The 27751-nt window shown below is 36.2% G+C and overlaps 1 protein-coding gene across 3 annotated transcripts in view; it reads left to right on the forward strand.

Annotated features, from left to right (window-relative positions):
* gpm6ab (glycoprotein M6Ab) overlaps nt 1-27751 on the forward strand; it is a 50949-nt gene that overhangs the window by 10469 nt on the left and 12729 nt on the right. For all 3 annotated transcript variants that reach the window (XM_062032983.1, XM_062032981.1, XM_062032982.1), the window contains 2 exons: nt 21819-22011; nt 25186-25342. In XM_062032983.1, the coding sequence (XP_061888967.1) occupies nt 21819-22011; nt 25186-25342 (350 nt within the window). The remainder of the gene's footprint in view (nt 1-21818; nt 22012-25185; nt 25343-27751) is intronic.

The raw sequence follows: 27751 nt of genomic DNA on the forward strand, positions 1-27751 counted from the left end.
AGTCCGTTTGCGCGTATATTGAGTCATTTAGTCCAGCTGCACAAAAAGCCACCACGGGGCCAAAAAAAGTTGCGAGTGCCAGCACTTGGGTAAAGAAGTTTGGCAACACAAATCGAATTCAAGAGAATATTCGAACTACGTATTTTGTAGGGCTGTCAAAAATAACGAGTCAACTCATGCTATTAATCACAAACAATTATCACATTAATCATGTATAAATAAAGATTAATCACGTTATTTATTTTGACCATATATGCTCCTTTACCGTTGTTGTACGGCCAGTGATCAGATCAACGCATGCGTCAGTGCAAAGACAAGTGGTGGTAACTCACTGGTAAATTCCACCTCCAAATACACCCGAACAGGACTTTAAATGAACTGTTAGCAAGTTTTGAGCAAATAAATGACATACATTTTAATAAAATATTATAAAAATGTTCTTGGTTGACATTCTGACAATATAACTGCAATTGTGTCAAAATATCAGGGTTTTTTTTAAAGTTATTTTTGAATATGCAAGTGAGTGATACCTGTGATTACTTGATTAAAAGTGTAATTAATCTTCATCCATCCATTTACTACCGCTTGTCCCTTTCAGAGTCGTGGGGTGTAATTAATCTGATTGGAAAAAAAAATATTTTGACAGCATTATTATTTTGCTTTGTATTCTGCATTTAAAAAAACTTCACTTATTCTTTGTTAAATGTTTTTTTGCTAATATTTTTCGGTTTTGGGGAATGGATTAATTGGATTTACATTATTTCGTATGAGGTAAATGTTGTCAGTATTTGTATGATTTGGTGTGACGATCTGTCACGTTCACCTTGGGTTGTGTTTCCTGGGTTTGGTGTTTGTTTCCCGTCAGCGCTCATATTTTGGTTCCATTTCCTGATTATCTCCCCCGAGCGCTGTTTCCCCTCACCTTGCGACTGACTGGCAGCCTGGCCACACCTGGTGTCAATCAGCCGGCTGCTATTCATGCCTACCTCGCCCTCCAGTCAGGGCTCGAGGGTTGTTTGCTTTCTCCTGTTTTCCCTGCATTTCCTTTCGACATTAAAGTCATGTTTTCCTGCAATCTCTGCATCTTGGGGTTCACCACCAACAAATCATTACATTCGGTTTTCTATTGGACCTTTTGGAATGAATTATTGATGAAAACCGAGGCCCCGCTGTCTGATTAAGACATTAGCAATAATTAGAGCTTAATGACTAATGATAAACTTCTCCAGGACACGGGACAGATTCATTTTAGTGGTCAATACAAGAAGTCATTTGTGGGTCTTAATGATGCAACTACTCCGCTTTGTGTAAGTAATGTGGAGCTTTATTGATACATTGTGGTAAGTATCCAGTATATACTTTTGTATCCATTTCATTATTATGACCGCTAATGGAGAGCAACTTAATGGAGAGAAGAAGAAGTCGATATAAATTGACTTAGCACACTTTGCTGCGGGTGAGTGATGCTGAGTGGAGAGGAAAACTCAAGACAAACACATGTGATTGAATAAGCATACATAGAGTTAGAATGGATTTCCATTGGTTGATTACTTTTGGGAGTGTTGTGTTCTCACCGACTGAGGAGGTCGACTGCAGTAGTGACAAATATGACAAATGTACAGTAACTGATGTGAACAAGAGCATGTATTGTCTGTTATGATGTAAATGATAGGTGTGGTTGTAATGTATAAGCATGTGTCAATGAAAGGGCATTTTATTTTTATTTACATGCTATAGTATTATTTTAGTGCATGTTTTTGTATCTTTTTAATTTAGGTAACTAGGGACTGCAGATGGAAATGAGCTATTTAGCTATAATCTGGTGCAGAACATATCTGTCTTTGAGCTTAATGTCTCTGTGCATTGTCCCTTCAAATAAAGACTAAACTAACTAACTAGTTATCAGCAAATGTGGTATCATTAATGGTATCATGATTCCTCATGTATTTGTTTTATATGTATTTCCTGTCTGCACTCTTATTTTCGAAGGTATACTTTCTGTGTTTCATGTTTGGTCTGCAACTTCCCCTGAGCGCTGGTTTTAAGGACCGCCTGTCCCTGATTGCAAATCAGAAGGGTTCTTAACCTGATAACGATAGTTTATTGTGTGCAGCGTGTTCGCATTTGGCTGTTTGGACAACTTTTTGCATCATTTGATTTTATTTATTTATATACATATATATACACCTGCACATCACCTTCTGTCTCTGCACCCTGTGGCCACGCCATAAGCAACTCTACGTCGCGCTGTGCAAAGGGACATATATACATACATTGTACAAAAAATATAATTTATTACATAATTAATCAATACTTTACTAAAATAATAATGTGTTTAGTTACTAATTGCTGATTATTATTATTATTACAAATACATAATATATACATTAAATAAAAAAATATATGTATTTTATATATTCTAGTTAATTTTTTGTTTTTGTTTTGAGAAGTAGTCTTACTTGACAAACAAATCAACTAAAATATGAATAAAACTAAAATCTTTAACTTGACTGAATTTATTGAAAAACATCTGTTATAGTTTAATACATTAAATAAAAAAGATATGTATTTTATATATTGTATTATTTTTTTTAGAAATATTCCTACTTGTTATAGTTATATTATAAATTGACTAATAAACTAATAAACTAAAAATATTAATCAAACTAAAATAATCTTTAACTTGACTGAATTTATTGAAAAACATCTGTTATAGTTGAATACATGAAATAAAAAAATATATGTATTTTATATATTGTTTTGTTTTTAAAATAGTCCTACTTGTTATAGTTATAATATTATAAATGGACTAATAAACTAATAAACCAAAAAAAATAATCAAACTAAAATAATATTTACCTGACTGAATTTATTCAAAAACATCTGCTATAGTTGATTACATTAAATAGATAAAAAATTGTGTATTTTATATATTGTAGTTTTTTTTTTTTTTGAGAAATTGTCCTACTTGACTAATAAACAAATAAACTAAAAAAATTTAATCAAACTAAAATAATCTTTAACTTGACTGAATTTATTGAAAAACATCTGTTATAGTTGAATACATGAAATAAAAAAATATATGTATTTTATATTTTGTTGTTTTTGTTTTGTTTTTAAAATAGTCCTACTTGTTATAGTTATATTATAAATGGACTAATAAACAAATAAACTAAAATATTAAAAAAAAAACTAAAATAATATTTACCTGACTGAATTTATTGAAAAACATCTGCTATAATTGAGTACATTAAATAAGAAATATATGTATTTTGTATATTGTAGGTTTTTAAAATATTCCTACTTGTTATAGTTATATTATAAATTGACTAATAAACAAATAAACTAAAAATATTAATCAAACTAAAATAATCTTTAACTTGACTGAATTTATTGAAAAACATCTGTTATAGTTGAATACATGAAATAAAAAAATATATGTATTTTATATATTGTTTTGTTTTTAAAATAGTCCTACTTGTTATAGTTATAATATTATAAATGGACTAATAAACTAATGAACCAAAAAAAATAATCAAACTAAAATAATATTTACCTGACTGAATTTATTGAAAAACATCTGCAATAGTTGATTACATTAAATAGACAAAATTGTGTATTTTATATATTGTAGTTTTTTTTTGTTTTGAGAAATTGTCCTACTTGACTAATAAACAAATAAACAAAAACATTTTAATCAAACTAAAATAATCTTTAACTTGACTGAATTTATTGAAAAACATCTGTTATAGTTTAACACATGAAATAAAAAATATATATGTATTTTATATATTGTAGTTTTTTTTGTTTTAAGAAATAGTCCTACTCATAATATTATGAATATACGAATAAACTAAAAATATTAATCAAACTAAAATATTTACCTTGACTGAATTTATTGAAAAACATCTGCTATAGTTGAATACATTAAATAAAAAATATATGTATTTTATATATTGTAGTTTATTTTTTTATTTTTTAGAAATAGCCCTACTTGTTATAGTTATGTTGTAAATTTACTAATAAACAAACTAAAAATATTAATCAAACTAAAATAATACTTAACTTGATGAAAAACATCTGTTATAGTTAAATACATTAACTAAGTAATATACGTATTTTACAAATTGTAGGTTTTTTTTGTTTTGAGAAATAGTCCTACTTCAATCAATCAATCAATGTTTATTTATATAGCCCTAAATCACAAGTGTCTCAAAGGGCTGTACAAGCCACAACGACATCCTCGGTACAGAGCCCACATACGGGCAAGGAAAACTCACCCCAGTGGGACGTCAATGTGAATGACTATGAGAAACCTTGGAGAGGACCGCATATGTGGGTCCCCCCCCCCCCTACTTGTTATAGTTATATTATAAATTGACTAATAAACAAATAAACTAAACATATTAATCAACTTAAATAATCTTTAACTTGACTGAATTTATTGAAAAACATCTGTTATAGTTGAAGACATTAAATAAGAAATATATGTATTTTATATATTGTAGTTTTTTTTGTTTTGAGAAATAGTCCTACTTATTATAGTCATTATATTATAGATTGACTAATAAAAAAATCTACTAAAAATATTAATCAAACTAAAATAATCTTTAACTTGACTGAATTTATTGAAAAACATCTGTTATAGTTTAAACGTATTTGGCTTGTCCTAATGATGTTGATTTGATACATACATTTGATTTAAAGAATAAAATAAGTGTGTGAAGGAATGTTTTTGGCACAGTATCGCAGGCAGCGAGTAATGGATGGAAGAATGGAGAATGTATGAACACTGACTGGCAGCTACAATCATTGCAGTAGGCAGCAGAGCAAGTGTGTGTGTGTGTGTGTGTGTGTGTGTGTGTGTGTACTGTATGTGCAAAAATAAAAGAACAATTGGGTTTTCCGCTTCAAGGCATTCACTACAGTTGTGAAGTTTCTTCCTCTTTAAACCCACTGTGGTAAACATAAAAAGCAGTGTTTAAATGCATCTGTTTACTAAAGTTACTAGAATAATAGAATATATAATAAGAATACTTTATATTACAAAAACTACTGAATGATAATACTATAGAAAAAATATATGAAGTCTGGACAAATTGGCAAAAATGTATATATTATATAATTTTAAAAATGTTTCATATCGATAATATAATTAAATCAAGATAATATGGAATGATTGTCTTCTTTTTAATTTATTACTTTTACTAACTGTATTTATACTAATATGTATATGTCTAACTAATTACTTGTGTAATAATATTTTATTAATAGTTAAATACAAATTTAAGTATCTTTTTTGTTTGTTTGCATTATATACAGTACATATATTATATACATGTATATTATCAAGCGGTCGAAAATGGATGGATAGATTAAATGTACATCAAATCTTGAGGGGCACCCTGTAGAATATCTTCAACTCTATTAATAATTAAAACAACCACAAAAATGGACAAAAGGCAGAAATTAACAAGATAAAAACATGATATGTAGCTTGGTATTTTTTTTTAGGAATGAGTGCTGACAAAAATGTGCGAATACCAACGCCGTAGCTCCTCACAGACAAAGAACCCCCCCACCCCCCTCACGTTTACGGAGAGTACATCACCATTTGTGCTTAGCTTGCCCCAGTTTTTACCAGGTCACTGGGTCTTCTTGCCCGCGTATCACCGCCAAATATGGGAGTAGGGGGAGGATTACATGGCTGGAATGTACAACACACATATTCATGTTCATGGCCTGACACGACTGCATTGTCATACTAATCAATAGACCTTTGCAGGTATGAACATTATGCGTAAACACCTTTACAACACGGCATCTTCTCCATCTGCTTGAGAATCACCAGCGTCATCATTTATGCCAAGAAATCAACTTCCTCTTCATTCCACACAAAATGGTTCCGTATCCTTCTTTGCCTCCACGTTCTGGGTTCTGTCATTTTTCCTGCAAAATATGCACGACGCCGGGCAGGAAGCCGTGCATTAGTATGACTGTAACGCTTGCCGAGCTGCGCTGTTGCCATGACGACGCTACAGGCAAAGTGGGTCAGCGGGCTCCCGCCACACCCTTGTTGGCATGGCAACACGCCTAGTCAATTAAACCTGAGCACACACACGACTCACATGCATAAAAAAAAACACATCTTAAAGCGTGTATGTGCCTGCATGCTGCAGGTTGTGTGTGTATACCTGTGTGTGTATACCTGTGTGTATTAGGGTGGTGCGGTATACCGGTATTCGTATAGTACCGCGATACCGTACCGGTCCCCTACCCGTCGTGTCATGCAGAACGCCCTCAGGAAGAGGTGCTTTAAGACATGGCTAATGTCTGTCCGCAATGTTGTAACTACTTAAATATCACGAAACCTTCACTGTAAAAAAAAAATTCTGTAAAAAAAAACGGTCATCTACTGGCAGCTACGGCTGCCAAACGAAAACCATAAAATTAAAGTAAAACATTGTAAACCAAATAAGGATCAAAAACATTATATTTACAGAAATTTTCATGAAACGTTTTGCGGAAAAATATCGTCATTTTACAGATTTGTACTAAATTATTAAGATCAACCACCTTTAAAAAAGTGACGATGCAAACAGTTCTGCAGAAAAATACCTTTTATTCTACAGAGTTTTTCCAAATTATTACGATCAAACACCTTTTAATGAAGTGACAATGCTGGCAGTTCCACAGAAAAATACCATTATTTTACAGATTTTTTCTGAATTGTTAAGATCAACCACCTTTTAATAAAGTGACGATGCAAACAGTTCTGCAGAAAAATACCTTTATTCTACAGCATGGGTGTCAAACTCTGGCCCGCGGACCAAATTTGAAAAGCGGACATGACGATAGCTCGTAGAGTACGTTAAAGTTTAATTAGTTCAACCTTGGCTTTGTTCGGTTTTAAATTTTGGCCCACTCTGTATTAGAGTTTGACACTCCTGTGTTAGATTGTTAGTATGGACATAGACTTTTATATAACAAGCTACATATTTAATGAAAGATAATTACTGTAATTTTACATGAATTTGAAAGTAATTTAAGAAAACAGAAAATGCTATGTATAATTAATTTGGTATTTTTCTGTAAAAAAAATTGAAATATACATAGTTTGTCATTACTGGCACATTACTTTAAAATAACAGGCGGATTGTTTATTTACAGATAATGTCTTCAATTCTACAGTTTTATAAACTATTTAAAAAAAATAGAAAAATTACAGTAGAAATTTAGAGTAAATTAACCATAAAAATAGGAATTTTTTTTTACAGTGTTGTCTTCATGGAGACAAATTAAGTACGATTATTTCAAGTATCAGCCCTGCGTGGATAGATGTACTTACTTCACTCCGCAGAACATCAAAGCCATAATAGCGGATGAGTAACACTTTGGTTATAACTGACAAAGTCACAACAATATTTCATTATGTCCATACATTAACCATTAAGGCGACTATCATAACTTTGATTGCAGGAATCACATGTGAATGAAGGGCATACTTAATCAACAGCCATACACGTCACACTAAGAGTGGTCGTATGAACAACGCCAACACTGTCATAAACATGTGCCATATAGTGAAACCACACTAAACAACAATGACAAACAAACACATCTTGGGAGAATATAAGTTAAGTTAAAGTACCAATGATAGTCACACACACACTAGGTGTGGCGAAATTATTCTCTGCATTTGACCCATCACCCTTGATCACCCCCCTGGGAGGTGAGGGGAGCAGTGAGCAGCACCGCAACACAACATAAACACTACAGAACAAATTCCCAGAAATCCCTCCAGCACCAACTCTTCCGGGACGCTACAACGTAAACAAACGCCATTGGTGGATCTACACCTAACATCCACTGTAATGATACCAAGTACAGGGGCGTATCTAGTTGATACTACTATGATTACATCGACATTTTTTAGCATCACAAAATCTTCTTTCATTTTTCTTGTATTTACATCATGTTTATAAACTCAGGAAATATGTCCCTGGACACATGAGGACTTTGAATATGACCAATGTATGATCCTGTAACTACTTGGTATCGGATTGATACCCAAACTTGTGGTATCATCCAAAACGAATGTAAAGTATCAAACAACATAAGAATAAGTGATTATTAAATTTGAACAGAAGTGTAGATAGAACATGTTGAAACAGAAAATAAGCATATATTAACAGCAAATGACATTTTTACAGTTTGTCCTACATAATGTTGACAAAATATTAGAACGATAAATGACACAATAAGTTGTCTTGTATGTTCATTATCTTGTTTAAGGACAAACTTGCAATAAGAAACATATGTTTAATGTACCCTAAGATTTTTTGTTAAAATAAAGCCAACAATGACATTTTTTGTGGTCCCCTTTATTTAGAAAAGTACCAAAATATTTTGGTATCGGGACAACACTAGTGTGTATACCTGTGTGTACACACTAAAAAATGTGGGGTTATTTTGATTACTCAATTTATGAGTTGCTAGTGTTGGGTTACATTTTTGAGTTATTTTTATGAACAGCAATCCATTTTTTGGATTATAAGGGTATCATTTTAACTCAATTTCTGGGTTTTCAATATTATGAACCATTTTTGGGTTGTTTTTCAATGAGTAATGCATTAGGTTGATTGGCAACACTAAATTGGCCCTAGTGTGTAAATGTGAGTGTGAATGTTGTCTGTCTATCTGTGTTGGCCCTGTGATGAGGTGGTGACTTGTCCAGGGTGTACCCCGCCTTCCGCCTGATTGTAGCTGAGATAGGCTCCAGCGCCCCCGGCGACCCCGAAGGGAATAAGCGGTAAAAAATGGATGGATGGATGAATGCATTTTTGGGTAAAAGGTTTTTTGTTTTTTTTTAATTAAAAAGTTCCTTTTTTCTTGAAGAGAATTTTATTAGGGATGAATGTCATTAACATTATTTACAATCACCCAACATTGTAAATTCATTGATAATTCAACCCAATAGTTGGGTTATGAATCAACCAACATTGAGATAGCATAACTCAACTTTTGGGTTGAATAGTTCAACTCAATAGTTTGGTTGGGAATAACCCAACATTAAGTTTTCATAACTCAACTTTTTGGTTAAATAATTCAACGCAAAAGTTGGATTGAAAAAATAAACCCAAAATGTTGGGTTAAAATAACTCAAATAAGGGGTTCGTCCTTTTCTGAACCAGCAGTTGGGTTAAAATTGGGTTATTTATTGGGGGACGGCGTGGCAAAGTTGGTAGAGTGGCTGTGCCAGCAATCGGAGTGTTGCTGGTTACTGGGGTTCAATCCCCACCTTCTACCATCCTAGTCACGTCCGTTGTGTCCTTGGGCAAGACACTTCACCCTTGCTCCTGATGGCTGCTGGTTAGCGCCTTGCATGGCAGCTCCCTCCATCAGTGTGTGAATGTGTGTGTGAATGGATAAATGTGGAAATACTGTCAAAGCGCTTTGAGTACCTTGAAGGTAGAAAAGCGCTATACAAGTATAACCCATTTATCATTTATTTTTTTTAACCCAACATTTTTTAGTGTGTATAAGTGTGTGTATACGTGTGTGTATATGTGTGTGTGTACGTGTACATTCATGAGTTTATGCTGGATCAGCTGATCATTTTATGTTGAATTTTTACACTGCGATTGGCTGGCGACCACTCTCGGGTGTACCTCCCATATTGCCTGATCTCAGCTGGGATAGGCTCCAGCTTACCCGCCACCCTAAATGTACATTAGTGGAAGAATTTTTGCAAAATACGGCTGACATATTGAAGATTGTTTTGCTGCTGGTCTCAAGTCTAGCTTGTCTGTGCCCATAGTGCCTATGGTTGACTCAGGGGCAAGCCCTGACAGGGGTGTCCCCACCTTGGGACCATTGGTTATGGGCTTTTCGGCCATTGTCCAAGAACATCTCCCTGGCGGCGGGGCAGTTCTCAAGACTGTTCTCTGGCCTCCATTGCAGCTCAGCTCAGGTGGTGCTCGTTTCCTTAGCCTTGTCCTTTCGTCAAAGACATAGCTTGCCTTACTCCAATTATACAGCGACCCAGGTCCTTGAGTAGACATGGTATGGTGAGCTTGACCATAAGAGCTGGTCCTCGGTCTGTAAACCACATATCACCGGGTCTGGTCTGAGATTTCCCTCGGGAGATAGAGTCACCTTCCCATATCCGCTTCCAATTTCCACTCGGACGCTGGCGGTAAGAGTTTGGAGGGTGGTCTTCTGCAGCCCGAGGAAGTGGATTTGGGGGTTTGCTTTTTCACGTTCCTTCACACCTGATGTTGCCGCCATCTGTTTTAGTTTTAGTGCAGGTCCCACAGAGATCGCAGGCTTGTTCGGTTCTGAGCTAATAATGGAGTTTTCAAGGGGTTAGGGGCGTGGTAGGTTGCCTGGATGAGAAAGCTGAGCCGAGCTTCCAATAAGCCATCCAGTTGATAGCTGAACACAGTCCCTGATTAAAGGGCTCCTTCCTATATTTGCAACTTATCAGACTTGTGGATATGTGTAAAGGGTTTCTAACTTCTTAGCTCCTTTTTTTTGTGTACCGTATTTTCCGGACCATAGGGCGCACCGAATTATAAGGCGCACTGCCGATGAGCGGGTCTAGTCAGGTCTATTTTCATACACAAGGCGCACCAGATTATAGTGCGCATTAAAGGGGTCATATTATGAGGGGTCTTATTTACATGGCACACCTTAGGCAGCGTGTTCTCCCCGTCATCTTTGTTGTAGCGGTGTAGCGTACGAGGACGGGAGTGGAAGAAGTGTCAAAAGTTGGAGCTAACTGTTTTAATGACATTCAGACTTTACTTCAATCAATAACGAAGCAGCATCACCCCATCCGTGGCTCTCTAGTGCAACAACAACGTGTCCCGTGAAAAAACGTCCGACCGGAACTCTGTAATAACTAAAGTTCCTTGGGTGAATAATGTAAACTCACTACACCGGTATGTTTTAGAACTTCCATGGCGAGTTTACTGACAGATATAAGTTAGAACTTTACACTACTTTATATTAGAAATGGCAACAGCGGAGGATGAATGTCCCATAACAAGAAGGTAGAGAAAAAGAAGAAGCTTATCGACTACGGTGTCGACACCGACTACAAAGGCGGAAGCGCGCAAATTTTCAGGACTTATGCAGATCCCAAATACAGATCAGCAGGTACCAGAAGGAGAGAAAAGTTGCTTTTGCATAATATTGCGAAACAAAACGCCAGATAATATGTCTTACTTTATACACACACCATAATAATACTCGTATGTTGAAGCACAGTACAATCCATCAAGCGGTGCGGCTTCCTAGCTTACCAAAGTCGTACTAAAACATTTTAATAGATTTTTGAGCGCCGTGTGTAATGTTCTATATTTTCAATGGAACTTATAAAATGTTGGTGTTGTTTACTTGAGTCATATTGCAGTCTACACGTATCTCTTATGTGCGACTGCCATCTACTGGTAACACTTAACATTTAACCACGTACCAAATAAAATAGCTTCGAGGTAGGTAAGCACAACCAAAATGATTCCTTACATTAGGCGCACCGGGTTATAAGGCGCACTGTCGAGTTTTGAGAAAATGGAAGGATTTTAAGTGTGCCTTATAGTCCGAAATATAAGGTATTTGCGAAAGGTTGTAGAAAATTTTAATTCAAGCCATGGAGAGAGGCGGAGATATTAATAAAACAATCTTGACTTGTTCCAGATGAGCCGTTTGTGATTTGAGAAGATAGTGAAATATTTGTCCCTGGTTACGTCAGCGTATATCGCCATAAATAGTAGTGGTTTACCCAAAGACCTATGCGCTGGTGCACTATTTGAACTCTTAACATTGGCTCCGAACTGTCATAAAATAAGGAAGAAGGAGCTTACTGCTGCTGTATTACCTTTGCGTTCAAGCTAAATTACAAATCATGCATCTCACCTGCTGGGACGAGGTGGCGACTTGTCCAGGGTTTACCCCGCCTTCCGCCCGAGTGCAGCTGGGACAGGCTCAGCACCCCCCCGTGGCCCCGAAAGGGACAAGCGGTATAAAATGGATGGATGGATGCCATCTCACTTGTTTAGTAGAAAGTTGTGCCACCAAGCCCGGGAGTTGGTCAACTTTGAAACTCCACACGCTACCACCGCAAGACCACTATCATTTATCGGATTATTCTCAATTTATCAGCTCAAGGAGAATACAAGTGCTGAAAGATACAACCATCCCATCGGTGAGAGCGGAAATTTGAAGATACAGTTTAATGTCCTTATTTAAAACTTTAAGCAAAAGTGCGAAATGGCAACGTTTCAAGGTTTTCAGGAAGTATGTCATTACTGGTAGCAAACACGGAAAGTACCCTCTATATTGTTGTAGTTGACAGTGATTTCACAGAGCACATAGCAACAATCGCTACCTTTGAAATCATATGTTATCATGAATGTGCCACATTACATACGTACTTACAGCATGTACATAAAATGGTGTTGGAGGTTTTTTTGGATGGTTTTCATAGGACTTTATAGGCGGAATGGATCGTATCCCCATCACTTGCGTAACCTCACTCCCTGACTACTTTAAATAGTGTGCTGACCGCTGGTTTGGCAGCTCAGGCTTTTGGCCTAGTGCGGGGGTCTGCAACCCAAAACGTTGAAAGAGCCATATTGGACAAAAAAAAATTTTTTTAATAAAGAATTTAAAGCAATCAAACCACAAATACTTTGAGCCTATGTGTCAAAGTCAAGACCCGCGGGCCGAATGAATGATCTATGGCCCCCGGGCTGATATTTGATTAGTATTAGAACCGGCCCGCAGGCCACAGCCGCCTGCTGCTGTTTTGCATGCACCAATACTCCATCAGTGTTGGCGCTAGGAATTTTCAAAATGGGGTCTCCGGGACCCCATCAAGTCGTACAAATGGGGTCCCACAGTAAATTTTTGGGTTCCTCTTTTTTTGTAAGCGTTTTGAAAACAAATGATAAATGTATGCATTATCCTGTTATATCTCACATTCTATATTGCATTTTGGAAAAAGGTTGTCATAAACGCCACTTAATTCATTAAAAAAATAATACAAAAGAAAACACATTTTTATGCATATGTAAATGTATTCAATTATAAACATTCATTCACTTTCTTCTTTCCTTCATGGATCTAAACTTTACTGCTGCCGGTATTTTTTCCTATTTTTTTATTGTAATATTTTCAGAATGTGTTTGTTCTATTTTTGGCCAAAGTAAGACAAAGAAAACAATCTGAAGTTGTCTTTATGTTTTAGTTTTAATGCCATGATTTTAATAGTCCGGCCCGCGTGTGCACAGATTTCCCCCCATGCGGCCCCTGAGCTAAAATGACTTTGACACCCCTGGCATACAGTAATACATTGCAGCAAATTTAGTTAATTCAAGTTTAAAAATAAAACAAGATATGCTTATTTTTAGTCTAATATTAATGAAAATTGATGTGTTTTCAGCATTTTTAAATGAGCTAAAATCGAGGTTAATAGTCATATGACAGGGGTCCCAATTAGTTTTTAATAACAAAAAGTGGCAACAATATTTACTATATTCTAGTTAATAGAGGAATATTGCATGCATTGAAAACGATGAGCAAGAGTGAAGACAAATAATTTATGTTTTATTCTCCTTTCACTTCCTTTAATTTTGCTTGAGAAAAAGTCCAAATGTTATGATGGGATGTGTAGTAAAAAAACGTGGCACACAATCTGGTGACATCATTTCCAACCACGTTCTAACGTGGACACAGAGCAGAAGAATACATCCCTGATTGCGGTCTACGCAATAAGAGCAGTCCTAAATAGTTTAAACGCTGTATTTAAAATGGAAAATGTCTTATCTATTTTTTGACTGCTCATTCTGTTCGGGGTCACCGGAAAGCTGGAGCCTATCTCAAAAAATAATAATTTTAAAGCCCTCAAGGGGAGACAGATGTCCTCTTATCTTTACTGAATAGATGTCTAGGGCTGCAGCTCTTGATTATTTTAGTAACTGAGTAATTTATCAGATAGTTTGTTTGATTTAAAAAAAAAAAAAAACGGTGTTTCATAATAAATGCGTTACTAACGCTGATACGTTTACTTGTAACGAGTAATCACACTTACACACACTCCTACTACTACTACGAGGGAGTAATGAACACCAATTAAATGATTGATGTGACAAGCTTGCAATCCTAGGCTACAATGCCTCATTTTTGGACAAGGTAACAAGAAAGCTGTCAAAAAAATTAACTAGCGCTACCTAGCGCTAACACTATTCACTTAAATTATTCAACAGACTGCCGCTGCTAAGCTAACAAACACAGCTGCTCTCAGCACGCTCTCGCTGATGTTACAGCCACTTGGCAACAGGCACTGCCTTTTAAAGACACGCACACACACACACACACACACACACACACACACACACACTCTGCTCTCATGAAATGTCTCTCCACTGCATACGCCAGATATTCAAAGTTATTTTTTTGAAGTAAAGCGTTTATTTCTTTCCCTAGTAATTAATTACCTTCATTAAAGAGTAATTCGGTAGTAATTCAATTACTTTTTGATAAATTAATAAATAACTTACTTTTAAAGTAATTTTCAGAACACTGTTGATTAATCAAATAATCGGATAAAACACACTTAGTAGCCTGAAAGAATATTCTAAAGAAAATATTTTAGTTTTTCTGCCTACCAGAACCGTCATTCTTTTTTTTTTATAATGAATGCACATCATCAACATAAAATTGTACTTTAACCAAAAAAAAAATAGTAAAAAAAAAACTAGACTATGCCACTCACATACTATTGCTCTCATGTGCGCTTTATTGAAGTGTCTCTGTGGAAACTCTGTCCGCGTATTTAAATGCTGCACGGTGGCCTAGAATTTAGGCAACACAGTGAAGAGATCTGAGTATTCTTGGTTCGAATCTCAGTTTGGACATGTGTGGCGCTTGCATGTCTCCCCCCCCCTCCCCCCCGTGTTGGGATAATTGGAGACTGTCAATAGTCCATAGATATAAGTCTGAATGACTGTTGTGTGATTGGCTGGCAAACCAGTCTAGGTTGTACCCCGCCTCTCGCCCCAAGTCAGCTGGGATAGGCTCCAGCTTACCCCCGACCCGAATGAGGATAAGTGGTACGGTCCAAAGTTTATCAATTTGTATTAGTTACACTCAAAAATCGATTAATGGAAGCAATGGAATATAAATTGAAGATTTTTTCTAATCGAATTCATCGGTTAATTATTGCAGCCGTATACATGTCTTAATTTAACACTTGGCTCTCCAAGTACCACCATAATGACCGACATTAAAACCCAGTAGCGTCCCAGCTGGCACAAGGCATTGGAACAATGTTGAGAACTTGTTGAATTAGGCCCTCACATGGAGCCACTCAAACCTAACGTTGGAACAACATGCTTTTTGACAACCCAAAGTTGGGTTTGACCATTGAAATGTGGTCATTTCCCAACCAACAATGTGGATCCCAACGTTAGACATCAATCTTGTCTCAATTTACAAATACAACTATTTTGCAAGTTTGTTTCAAAGTCAGTTTTAAAGGACATATAATCAGCGTCGTATCAATGCCTGCTGGGGTAGTAGGCCTAAGTATTTATTAAACACAAGGCCGAGGTTTTATTTCAATCAATCAACCAATCGAAGTTTATTTATATAGCCCTAAATCACGAGTGTCTCAAAGGGCTGCACAAACCACAACGACATCCTCGGCTCAGATCCCACATCAGGTCAAGAACAACCTCAACCCAATGGGATACAATGAGAAACCTTGGAGGGGACAACAGATGTGGGGATCCCCACCCCTGGGCAACCGGTGCAATGGACGTCGAGTGGATCTAGTTAATAGTGTGAGAGTCCAGTCCATAGTGGATCTAGTTAATAGTGTGAGAGTCCGGTCCATAATGGATCTAGTTAATAGTGTGAGAGTCCAGTCCATAGTGGATCTAGCGTAATAGTGAGAGTCCAGTCCATAGTGGATCTAACATAATAGTGTGAGAGTCCAGTCCATAGTGGGGCCAGCAGGAGATCATCTTGAGTGGAGACAAGTCATCAGCGCAGAGACGTCATCAACTGATGCACAGATGAGTGGTCCACCCCGGGTCCCAACTTTGAACAGCTAGCACATCATCTGTGGTCACCTAATAACCTCTCCACGCAGGAGAGGGGGCAGAGCAGAAAAGAGACGGCAGATCAACTGGTCTAAAAGGGGGGGGTCTATTTAAAGGCTAGAGTATACAAATGACTGTGATGAGGTGGCGACTTGTCCAGGGTGTACCCCGCCTTCCGCCCGATTGTAGCTGAGATAGGCTCCAGCGCATCCCCCCCCCCTAGCATCTCTAAAGCCCGCAGACTTGTTTTGGGCTCTGGGAATCACTAATAAGCCGGAGTTCTTAGAACGTAGATTTCTTGCCGGGACATACGGTACAATACAATCAGCAAGATAGGATGGAGCTAGACCGTGTAGTATTTAACAAGTATACAGTATTTAATATGTTTGGCCACTGTAACATTACACACAGTTGGAACAGTAACAGAGTGTTTGAATATAGGGAAATGAAACACAAATCATCTAATTAAGTGATTCTTTGGCGTACCACCAGTTGTACATGTACCTCAGTTTAAGAATCACTGGTCTAAATGATGGCTACTTGACATTACATGATTGAAAGCTGCCTTATTGCCAATGTTTCTACATTCTCTTTAAAACCAGAAGATAGTTTTTAAATGACGTGTTTGTCACTGGTTGAGGTATTGAAGCAGCCTCCTGAAAGTGGTCCGTGTATTTCTCTTCTTCTGATGATCTATGAGATGATGTCGTTCTTGGTGATTAAGTAAGGACTTTTACAGCTAACCCTAATTACTTTTTTTTTTTTATATACTCGGGAAGCAAAAGGCCTGCTGCCTCACGCTGACCCCACTAACAGAGTGCGCTGACTCCACAGTAAAGGCTGTGAACCTGAACCTATCCAGACATTAACCACTGGGGTTTTATGCGCTGCTGTCTCAGATATTCAGTGTATTTCTTTCTTCCTCTTTTTTTTTTTTTGTCCTGTCCAGCCACTCGGGTGAATCATATTGATGATGTGGATTCAGTGTATTTCTTACTAAAGGTGTCCAGGTTGGAAGTCTGGACACCTTTCCAATCCACAAACACAAGGAAAACAGCTGCATTAAGTTAAAGTCCCAATGATAGTCACACACACACTAAGTGTGGTGAAATCTGTCCTCTGCATTTTACTCATCCCCATGTTCACCCCCTGGGAGGTGAGGGGAGCAGTGAGCAGCAGCGTGCACCGCGCCCGGGAATAATTTTTGGTGATTTAACCCCCAATTCCAACCTTCGATGCTGAGTGCCAAGCAGGGAGGTAATGGGTCCCATTTTTTGTAGTCTTTGGTATGACTCGGCCGGGGTTTGAACTCACGACCTCCCAGGCTCAGGGCGGACACTCTAACCACAAATCCACTGAGCTGGTTAACATTAAGGCAGCTATGGCACAAACACACCTGAATAGGGGTAGACCAAGAGTCCTCAACTACATTTGTCCAAGGCTCCAAGGGGGTTTACACGATGTCATTGTTTAATTTGCATAATTGGCCATGAACAAGTAATTTTTAAAAGGCAAAAAAATTTTACACATATATTTAAAGACAAACATTTGTATTATCATTCGATATTTTGTTTTTGTTTTTTGTTATATTATGCCTTTGCGCTGTTTTAAAAAACATTTTTACATTTTATTTTTACAATTGTATTTTTTTTTTACAATTATATTACACTGATCATTCATTTACTGTAGCACCATTACTTTTATTCTGATATTTTACTACATGTTTTCCCGATACCGATACCAAAATTATTTCGATACTTTTTGGTACTTTTCTAAATAAAGGGGACAACAAAAAATTGCATTATTGGCTTTATTTTAACAAAAAAATCTTACGGTACGTCAAACATATGTTTCTTATTGCAAGTTTGTCCTTAAATAAAATAGTGAACATACAAGACAACTTGTCTTTTAGTAGTAAGTAAACAAACAAAGGCTCCTAATTTGTCTGCTGACATATGCAGTAACATATTGTGTCATTTTCCATGATATTATTTTGTCAAAATTATAAAGGACAAGTGGTAGAAAATGAATTATTAATCTACTTGTTCATTTACTGTTAATATCTGCCTACTTTCTCTTTTAACATGTTCTATCTACACTTCTGTTAAAATGTAATAATCACGCATTCTTCTGTTGTTTGATACTTTACATTAGTTTTGGGTGATACCACAAATTTGGGTATCAATCCGATACCAAGTAGTTACAGGATCATACATTGGTCATAATTTAAGTCCTCATGTGTCCAGGGACATATTTCCTGAGTTTATAAACATAATATACAAAATAAGATGTTGTGATGCCAAAAAATATCGATGTAATCATAGTAGTATCGACTAGATACGCCCCTGTACTTGGTATCATTACAGTGGATGTCAGGTGTAGATCCACCAATAGCGTTTGTTTACATTGTGACGCCGGTGAGCTACGATGTGTAGTGAAGCATGTTTAGCTATTCCTCGTCCTGCAGGGATGATACTTGTAAGAAACTTACTTTATTTGTCGCCATGGAGACGAGGATTAGGGATTTAGAAGTAGCTAAAACACTGCAGACTGCGGATGGACTTTAGCCGCTAGCTAGCTAGCCATGTCTTAAAGCACCTCTTCCTGGGGGTGTTTCAGTGTTATAACTTCACCTTTATCTTTAGTTTTTAAGCCAAAATGCGTCCGTTCTCCCTTTTCTGTCTACACACTGTGTCTGCTTGTAAGTACTCTGTGATTGTGCGCTGCCGAACATGCTCGTCTGCTCTTAAACCAGCAGTGTCACGACGTGACGACGATGGGGGACTGGGTGGTGGACCGGTACTTTTTAGAGGCGGTATAGTACCGAATATGATTAATTAGTATACTACTACTACTATACTAACACCGGTATACCGTACAACCCTAATGTTTTCTAATTTTGGAAATGATTTGTAGTTGAAGTGTATTTCCGGTCTTGTCATCCTCGTCCGGACAGAAGGGTGACACGGCAGTGCGGCAGGATCAAAAGAGACGTCAGAGACACTTTACTGAACCAAAAATTGCTTTATTAAAAGTGAGCGTCATTATTCAGGTCTGCAGTACCCGGAGGAGGTCAGGTCAAAAAATTAAAGACTCCTGCCTTGGAGAAGCCAAACCATCAGTTTTATATTCCTACCCCCTGTCTGTGTGTGTGTGTGTGCTGGGTCAGGAGAGCACATCCTCACCATAAAGGGGATGTTTGTGTGTAAGTGACTGAAAAACAACAGATGCCAATCGTAGCTTTGATCAGGGGTGTCAAACGTACGGCCCGCGAACAGGTTTTATCCGGCCCGCGGGATGAGTTTGCTAAGTATAAAAATGAACGGAAATTTTTGAATGAAAGAAACTACTGTTCTAAATGTGTCCACTAGATGTCACAATAGCAATTCTTTTTATCTTTGTAGATGATGCTACATATGTACAAAATAAACCACATCAGTCGAGGAAAATGAGCAAACTACATAAATAACATCCTGTAATTTGATTTTGATATAATTTTTTTATCTTGATAGATTGAAAATTAACACCAATGAGTTGACAGATGAACATTATCACATAATTTATTCAGAAAGTATAAGTAACAACAAATGAAGATAGAATACTATTAACCGCAACATGTAAGTGTAAAAAAACAACATTATTATTTGTACAATTTCAGAATGTGCTTGTTCTATTTTTAAACCAAAAAAACCAATGTGAAGTTGTCTTTATTTTTAAGTTATCATGCCGTGATCTTACCGGTCCGGCCCACTTGGGAGTAGATTTTTCTCCATGTGGCCCCCCATCTAAAATGAGTTTGACACCCCTGCTGTAGGGCCAATTCCGTGTTGCCAATCAACCTAAATACGTAGATTAAAATTAATTACCTGCCGATCCCGATACTTTTTGCTTGGAAAGGGTAAAAAAAACAAGATTTTTGGGAGTAATAATAGATGATAAAATGAACTGGAAATCTCATATACAAAACATACAACATAAGGTGGCAACAAACATTTCAATAATGAATAAAGCAAAATACGTCCTGGGCCAAAAATCACTTCAAATTCTCTACTGCTCGCTAGTGTTACCATATCTGAGTTATTGTGTAGAAAAATGGGGAAATAACTACAAATGTGCGCTACATTCGTTAACCGTGTTACAAAAAAGATCAGTTAGAATAATAAATAATGTTGGATATAGAGAACATACAAACCCTTTATTTATTGGGTCAAAATTATTAAAGTTCGGTGATTTGGTAAAATTGCAAACAGCCAAAATGATGTACAGAGCAAACTATAACCTGCTACCCAAGAACGTACAACAATTCTTCTCAACTAAAGAGGAGAAATATAACCTTAGAGGAAAAAATTAGAGATGTCCGATAATATCGGCCTGCCGATATTATCGGCCGATATATGCGTTAAAATGTAATATCGGAAATTATCGGTATTGGTTTTTTTATTATCGGTATCGGTTTGTTTTTTTGTTGTTTTTTTTAATTAAATCAACATAAAAAACACAAGATACACTTACAATTAGTGCACCAACCCAAAAAACCTCCCTCCCCCATTTACACTCATTCACACAAAAGGGTTGTTTCTTTCTGTTATTAATATTCTGGTTCCTACATTATATATCAATATATATCAATACAGTCTGCAAGGGATACAGTCCGTAAGCACACATGATTGTGCGTGCACCTGGTCCACTAATAGTACTAACCTTTAACAGTTAATTTTACTCATTTTCATTCATTACTAGTTTCTATGTAACTGTTTTTATATTGTTGTACTTTCTTTTTTATTCAAGAAAATGTTTTTAATTTATTTATCTTATTTTACTAATTTTAAAAAAAAGTACCTTATCTTCACCATACCTGGTTGTCCAAATTAGGCATAATAATGTGTCAATTCCACGACTGCATATATCGGTTGATATTGGTATCGGTTGATATCGGTATCGGTAATTAAAGAGTTGGACAATATCGGAATATCGGATATCGGCAAAAAGCCATTATCGGACATCCGTAGAAAAAATTATTTAAATATGATCCAGTTGAAGAGGTTGTTCAAATTAATAGTGCTTACAAAGTACAAAGAAGAAGAATTATGAGAAATACTTTCAACCTTATTGAAAGTAAGATATTCTTCATCTCAGTATGTTAATAATGACTGAATTAATTAATTACATATTGCAAAACTGTTGTGTATACTAATTCACAGATGATTCTATATATTTGTAAACGCTCTGAAGTGGGAAAGGGGTAGGATTAAATAAGCTTTGCTTCTTCCTACTCTTTTTTGGACATGATGAAAAGTGAAATGATATGAAATTGTGATGTATTATACTGTAAGTGTGTTCATGTTCGAAATAAACTAAAAGAAAGAAAGAAATTGTCAATGACTTTGCCTTAATTTTTTTTATCACAATGATTTCACAAAATTATACAACAGCTTGTCTTTTAACATTAACATTTGACATTTCTCCAAGTGGCCCACGATTTAAAATGAGTTTGACATCTCTGGGCTATGGGTTTGACTTTTGGATCATTTTAAGTCTTTTTTTTTGTGTGTGTGTGTGCATGTCCTTCCAGATTGAGCTGCAGTCCCCATCATCATTTGTATTTTTTGGTTTATTTGTTAGTTCCATTACTAATTTGTTGTGTCTTTCACGTTCTACTACCCCACATATTTTGCATGACAATGTCCCAACCTTGTGTCTGTTCAGGTTGTAAGGAGTGCTGTGATCGATGTGTGGGCAGTCTGCCCTGGGCTTCCCTCATCGCCACCATCCTCCTCTACATGGGCGTGGCTTTGTTCTGTGGGTGTGGCCACGAGGCCTTGAGTGGCACCGTCACCATTCTGCAGAACTACTTTGAGGTCATCAGAACCCCCGGACAAACGCTGGACGTCTTCACCATGTGAGTGTTTGCCACATCTGGTTATGTCAGCAACACACTGGACAAAACCTTCCTTAGACACTCAGCTACTGTTCCAGTTCTCAACTAAAAGTCTAAAACAGTGGTTCTTAACCTTGTTGGAGGTACCGAACCCCATTAGTTTCATATGCGCAACCCTTCTTTTGTGAAAAATAAAATGTTTTTTTTCCAAATTCAAGACAAAGTTATATGTTTTTGGTAACACTTTAGTATGGGGAACATATTCTAAGTAACAAAGACTTAATTTAGAGTTATTTGGTTGGGTTAGAGCAGGGGTGTACAAAGTGCGGCCCGGGGGCCATTTGCGGCCCGCAGCTAATTGTTTACCGGCCCGCCACACATTCTGGAAATACTATTGTAAAAATAAAAAAGAACATTAAAAAAAGTGGAATGAGGTGAAATCTAAAGAGAAAAAGTTGCAATGTTGACACAAAAGCTGCCATGCAGGCTGTTTGTTTTTATTTTGTCTTTCTTTATTTTTCTTTTTTTGCCATTGCTCAAAAAAAAAAAAAAAAAGACAAAAAAATCCATGTTATAATGAATTATTTTCAGGGCTCCAATTACTTCAAATATTTCACTTTAAAATGTTTTATGTGGTAAATATTGCATATATTGTGTAGTAGCCATATCAAAACATCAAAGTTTTCTTTGACAAAAGCGCATAAAACAAAATAATTGCAGCATAAAATCGACAGATGTATCTGAAGTTGATCTCGTAACTTAAGTGTTGAAAGTAAAAGAAAAACCTAATAAAAATTTATCACTTTATGAGTGGGGCACCTTTTGGATCCCAAATATATTTAGTGATTTTTTATTTATCTTTTCACTGTGATTACTCAAAAATATGAAATAATTAAAATCAATGGTGTCCTGCATTATTGATATTTTAGGGCTCTAATTACTAAATACTGCATATTTCAGTTTTACTATAGAAAAAAAAGAAGTTGTTTTTGACAGAAAAGCCGTAAAACATTTTTAAAAATTTGTATTACTTTATATCAACTTGAAGTTGATATAGAGATTTACTGTAAGCGTTAAATAATTTAAAAAAAATAATAATCTGACTTATTTTTAACATTTTAATGACTGAGACCCTTTATGGTCCCCGGGACCCCTAAAGGTAAAATAAATTAAAAAATCCATATATTTTGTTCTGGTTTGAAAATGAAAAATATCAAAATGGCCCCCACATGCTTTAATTTTTCCGTGTGCGGCCCTCAGTGGAAAAAGTTTGGACACCCCTGGGTTAGAGGGTTAGGGTCAGGGTTAGAGGGTTAGGGTTATAATAAGGCCATGCCGAATAAGGCATTAATAAGTACTTAATAATGACTAGTTAAGAGCCAATATGTTACTAATTTGCATGTTAATAAGCTAATTTATGGTGAATATGTTCCCCATACTAAAGTGTTACCATGTTTTTTTACTGGTGCATAAAATGAACCGTGCATGAACATCACCTTGTTCAAAGAACAAAACCAACACAGTGCATAAACTCACAACAAATTACACACCTGCAAATCAGTCAGATGTTGCCGTATCCGTAATACGCCGATAGGGAGAAGTTTTTATTTACACGATGTGTCTTGACCTCCGCCAAACCCCTGAGCCCGACTCACCGAACCCCTAGGGTTCGATCGAACCCAGGTTAAGAACCACTAGTCTAAAACCACGCCAACATGTTTAGGTCATTCGGTATGTGCGACATATTTATTGACACATTCCCTCAAAAAGGCCACATTTTCTGTAAGGCCACAGGATTCCTTTAAAAAAAAAAAAAAAAGAATAGCAAATTTGAAAAAGTTTCTCATTGCTCAACTGATTCCAACCATTTTAAATGTCAATACATTAAGATAACAATTTTCCATATTCCAAAATACCCCACTGTTCCCATAATTCCACATTTTCATGGATTTTCAGCATTTAAACGCAATTTCTACACACATTTTTTCCGCATTTCTATTATATTGTACTGTAATGATGATGTTTCAGCATGGAACAATGACAGTAATAATCATAATCCATTTTAATTAAGTCTGCCAAAATGAACCCATTACTATGTCAGTATAATCCATTCATCTATTTGTCCCTTTTGGGGTCGCGGGACGTCAGTATAACAGCACATTTTACAATATTTGATGCTTGCTATGTACTGTTGCACTCATAATTATTCATATTTATTCAAATTACAAAACACAAAACCAGTGAAGTTGACACCTTGTGTAAATGGTAAATAAAACAAAATACAATGATTTACAAATATTTTTCAACCTATATTCAATTGAATAGACTGCAAAGACAAGATATTTAACGTTCGAACTGGAAAACTTTGTTATGTTTTGCAAATATTAGCTCATTTGGAATTTGATGCCTGCAACATGTTTCAAAAAAGTTGGCACAAGTGGCAAAAAAGACTGGGAAAATTGAGGAATGCTCATCAAACACTTATTTGGAACATCCCACGGGTGAACAGGCTAATTTTATGTAAAATTCTGGCAAATAAAACTGCCATTTTTGTCCATGAAAAATATATAATTTTTTTAGTGTAAAAAATATGTACAATAATCAAATGCATAGGCATTCGTGTAATATCATGAGGCGAGTCCTTGTACATTTATATAGTCCCTGTTACGAGTGGCCCTCTCTGTAAACTAGTTTGGATTACACTGCAAAAAGTCAGTGTTCAAAAACAAGAAAAAAAATAAAATAAAATTTGGGGTACTTTATTTGAACTAAGCAAAATTATCTGCCAATAGAACAAGAAAATGTGGCTTGTCTAGACTTTCCAAAACAAGTAAAATTAGCTAACCTCAATGAACCCTACCTATTTTCTATTGTTTCATTGAAAATAAAACCGCAAAGTCCATTTGACTGTCATCGGTTTTAGTATGAGACAATTGTGTCAAAGTCATGATTTCTTTTTTTTTCATGCTTGAAATAAGAAATTATTACTTTATTAAAAAGTAGTTTTATACTTGTGAGTGTTGATGACACAGCTTTGCAACAGTTGATATTCTAGTTTCAAGCATGTTTTACTCAATATAGGTCATAACATCTCAGCAACAAGCTGTCAGTGGCCTAGTGGTTACTATATGGACACTGATTTGATAATTAATGAAGAGTTGAGAGATACTTAATTGCTGTTTGCTTTCTCTGTAGTATTGACATCCTGCAGTACATCATCTACGGCCTGGCAGCTGGATTCTTTGTCTTTGGAGTGCTCCTGCTGGTGGAAGCCTTTTTCACCACTGGAGCCATTAGGGATCTGTATGGAGAGTTCAAGATCACGGCCTGTGGACGCTGCCTGACTGCATTTGTAAGAAATCTTTTATTTCATCATTTTTGCTCTGGTGTTTTTCAATCAAGAACATCACTATTGGCACCAAAGCAATGGGTAGAATGTTTATCATCAATTAAAAAGGCTGGATAAAAAGTGTATCTGGTAATGGGGTTTCATTTAAATAGCAGTGAGATAATCTGTTCCAGACAGCCAAATATAGGAACACAAAACACTTTTTATATACAAATAATTATGGTTTTAAATGCAGATAACAATTTAAAATACATAAATGATGAATTAAATTGATACATTGACATTTAACATCACTTTTACCGTTTATTAAAGACGCTTATAGGCGAAGAGTAGAGAAGGAAGAGGAGAGTGAAAAGCCACCTAAATACTTTGCTACAAATGTAAAAGTGTTTCTCACCTTCTTTATGAAACTGATGCCATTTGCAACTTTCTATGGCACCGTGGTGGATTATTTTGCAGTTGTACTTAATAAAAAATAATAAAAGCACAGAGACTAAGTCAGTAACGCGTGGGATTTTTGTTTGGACAATTCATTCCGCAGAATGATACGTGAACAAACGGACTAGTTCAGGGGTGTCAAACGCTGGATCAGGCCCGTGAACAGGTTTTATGCGGCCCGCGGGATGAGTTTGCTAAGTATAAAAATGAGCTGACATTTTTGAATGAAAGAAACTGCTGTCCTAAATGTGTCCACTAGATGTCGCAATAGCAATTCTTTGTATCTTTGTAAAATTGGCTACATATGTAAAAAAAAAAAAAAAAAAAACAGTCCAGGAAAATAAGTAAACTACATAAATAACATCCTGTAATTTGATTTTGATATAATTTTTTTATCTTGATAGATTGAAAATTAACACCAATGAGTTGACAGATGAACATTATCACATAATTTATTCAAAAAGTATAAATAACGACAGATAAAGATAGAATACTATTAACCGCAACATGTAAGTGTAAAAAAAAACAAAAAACATTATTATTTGTACATTTTCCAGAATGTGCTTGTTCTATTTTTAAACAAAGAAAACAATATGAAGTTGTCTTTATTTTTAAGTTATCGTGCCGTGATTTTACCAGTTCGGCCCACTTGGGAATAGATTTTTCTCCATGTGGCCCCCCATCTAAAATGAGTTTCACACCCCTGGACTAGTTAGTTACGCACAATTTTGGTACAAACTATAACACACCAAACTTTTTGCAAAAATGTTTACTTTCATCCAATCAATCACTGTTATTCGATCCGACAATAGCATGAAATAGTAACAGACACGTCAGGACAAGACAACAAGACAATTCAATGGAAAATAATAATTTTGGTGGAAATGCGGTAACCTTTTTTAACTCCTGCGTTGGAAAAATAACTCAAGCGAAGCCGGCGCCGTTTCTGGGTGTTGTTGATAAATGGCTTTTGCTTTGCATAGTAGAGTTTTAACTTGCACTTACAGATGTAATGACGAACTGTAGTTACTGACAGTGGTTTTTTGAAGTGTTCCTAAACATTTGACTAGAACAGGCGTGTCAAACTAATTTTAGCTCTGGGGCCACATGGAAGAAAATCTGTGCACACGCGGGCCGGACTGTTAAAATCATGGCATTAAAACTAAAAAATAAAGACAACTGCAGATTGTTTTCTTTGTTTTACTTTGGTCAAAAATAGAACAAACACATTTTGAAAATATTATAATAAAAATATAGAAAAAAATACCGGCAACTGTAAAGTTTAGATCCATGAAGGAAAGAAGAAAGTGAATGAATGTTTATAACTGAATACATTTACATATGCATAAAAATGTGTTTTATTTTGCATGATTTTTTTTTAATGAATTAAGTAACATTTATGACAACCTTTTTCCAAAACACAATATAGAATGTGAGATATAACAGGATAATGCATACATTTATCATTTGTTTTCAAAACGCTTACAAAAAAGTGTGACCCCAAAAATTTACTGTGGCACCCCATTTTTATGACTCGTTGGGGGACCCCATTTTGAAAATGCCTAGCGCCAACAATGATGGAGTATTGGTGCGTGCAAAACAGTAGCAGGTGGCTGTGGCCTGCGGGCCGGTTCTAATACTAATCAAATATCATCCCGGGGGCCATAGATCATTCATTCGCGGACCAGATCTGGCCTGCGGGCCTTGACTTTGACACCCCTAGACTAGAAGGATTAGAAGCAGGTTAGTCAAGTGTCATAATGTGGACTAGGAATTCAGTATCCGTCAGTGGCCTTGTGGTTAGAGTGTCCGCCCTGAGATCGTTAGGTCGTGAGTTCAATTCCCGGCCGAGTCATACCAAAGACTATAAAAATGGGACCCATTACCTCAGCATCAAGGGTTGGAATTGGGGGTTAAATCACCAAAATGATTCCCGAGCGTGGCCACCGCTGCTGCTCACTGCTCCCCTCACCT

This window comes from Entelurus aequoreus, linkage group LG22, assembly GCF_033978785.1.
Source record: "Entelurus aequoreus isolate RoL-2023_Sb linkage group LG22, RoL_Eaeq_v1.1, whole genome shotgun sequence".
In the NCBI taxonomy this organism is placed as follows: domain Eukaryota; kingdom Metazoa; phylum Chordata; class Actinopteri; order Syngnathiformes; family Syngnathidae; genus Entelurus; species Entelurus aequoreus.